Source organism: Morus notabilis, unplaced genomic scaffold (genome assembly GCF_000414095.1).
Source record: "Morus notabilis unplaced genomic scaffold, ASM41409v2 Scaffold605, whole genome shotgun sequence".
NCBI classification, from domain to species: Eukaryota; Viridiplantae; Streptophyta; class Magnoliopsida; order Rosales; family Moraceae; genus Morus; species Morus notabilis.
Genome location: NW_010363898.1, coordinates 9,770 through 10,736, shown reverse-complemented (window position 1 = coordinate 10,736; position 967 = coordinate 9,770). Strand labels below are relative to the sequence as shown.

Below are 967 nucleotides of genomic sequence, written 5' to 3'. Positions count from 1 at the left end.
TGAGATAAATATTCTTTAGAGTGCCTTACTTTTAATTAATATCTTTTTAATTAGTCAAATAGTCAAAAGGCTATTAATCAAGAGTAAAAGATAAAAACTCAGACTCATATACTCTATAGGGTATAAGTTCAACAACTTTCTCTTTTATATTTCTGGTTTCTTATTTTGTGCAAGCCCTTAGGGCTTGTTCATTTATTTATTTTTATTTCTTTTAAACTTTAGTATTTTGATTTAATAAAATGATTGGAGAATGTAAAATAAACTCTTAGTGAGTGGGAGCCAATTTTATTAGGATATGCTAAAGCTTGTTCCAGTTACTCTTTCCGAAATTTAATTTTTAGAAAACAAAAGTACATTCATCACCGTAAATTGTAGCAAAAAATATATCATCAATAATGTTGATTTTTGACTAAATTTACATTTAGTCACTAGTTAAGGTTGTCACTATATGTTCCTTGCATAAAAAACGTAATCATCACAAGTTGCTAGTAAAGTAAATGTTCCCTGCATCAAAAACTTAAAATCATCAAGATGATGGTAATATTTTATCTGTTCTAACATTTAACGTGCAACACTTTTTAGTCGAGTTAATATAACAAAATACGTATCTCATATGGCAGCATCGTGTAGCAAAACAAGATCATTTCATAAAGAACTATTGACTTAGAAACTTTTTTCTTCTTTTTTGCTGAGATATGTTGACTTTAAAGCTTGATCAGCAAACTATTCTGCATAAAGATTGTCTGAACGGATACTCTGTTGAACTTCAAGCACCAGTTCCTCCATGCTCAGTTGGCATTCCAACCCAATCTGGCAGTGAAATACAATATTACGTTAACATATATAGAAATCAACAAAAGAAAACCAGGAATAGAAACTTATATATATCACGACAATCAACAGATTTCTTTAAACGATTAACAAAAATGATAATTAGTTTTACGATCCATTTGTACGTAAAACTTGG

At 29.1% G+C, this 967-nt stretch overlaps 1 protein-coding gene across 1 annotated transcript in view; it reads right to left on the bottom strand.

Annotated features, from left to right (window-relative positions):
- Positions 1–694: 694 nt before the first annotated feature.
- Positions 695–967, bottom strand: part of LOC112092893 (transcription factor MUTE) — a 1,740-nt gene continuing 1,467 nt past the window's right edge. Inside the window, exon 3 of the mRNA XM_024170127.1 lies at positions 695–810. Coding sequence (XP_024025895.1) covers positions 724–810 — 87 coding nt within the window. The 3' untranslated portion in view covers positions 695–723. The remainder of the gene's footprint in view (positions 811–967) is intronic.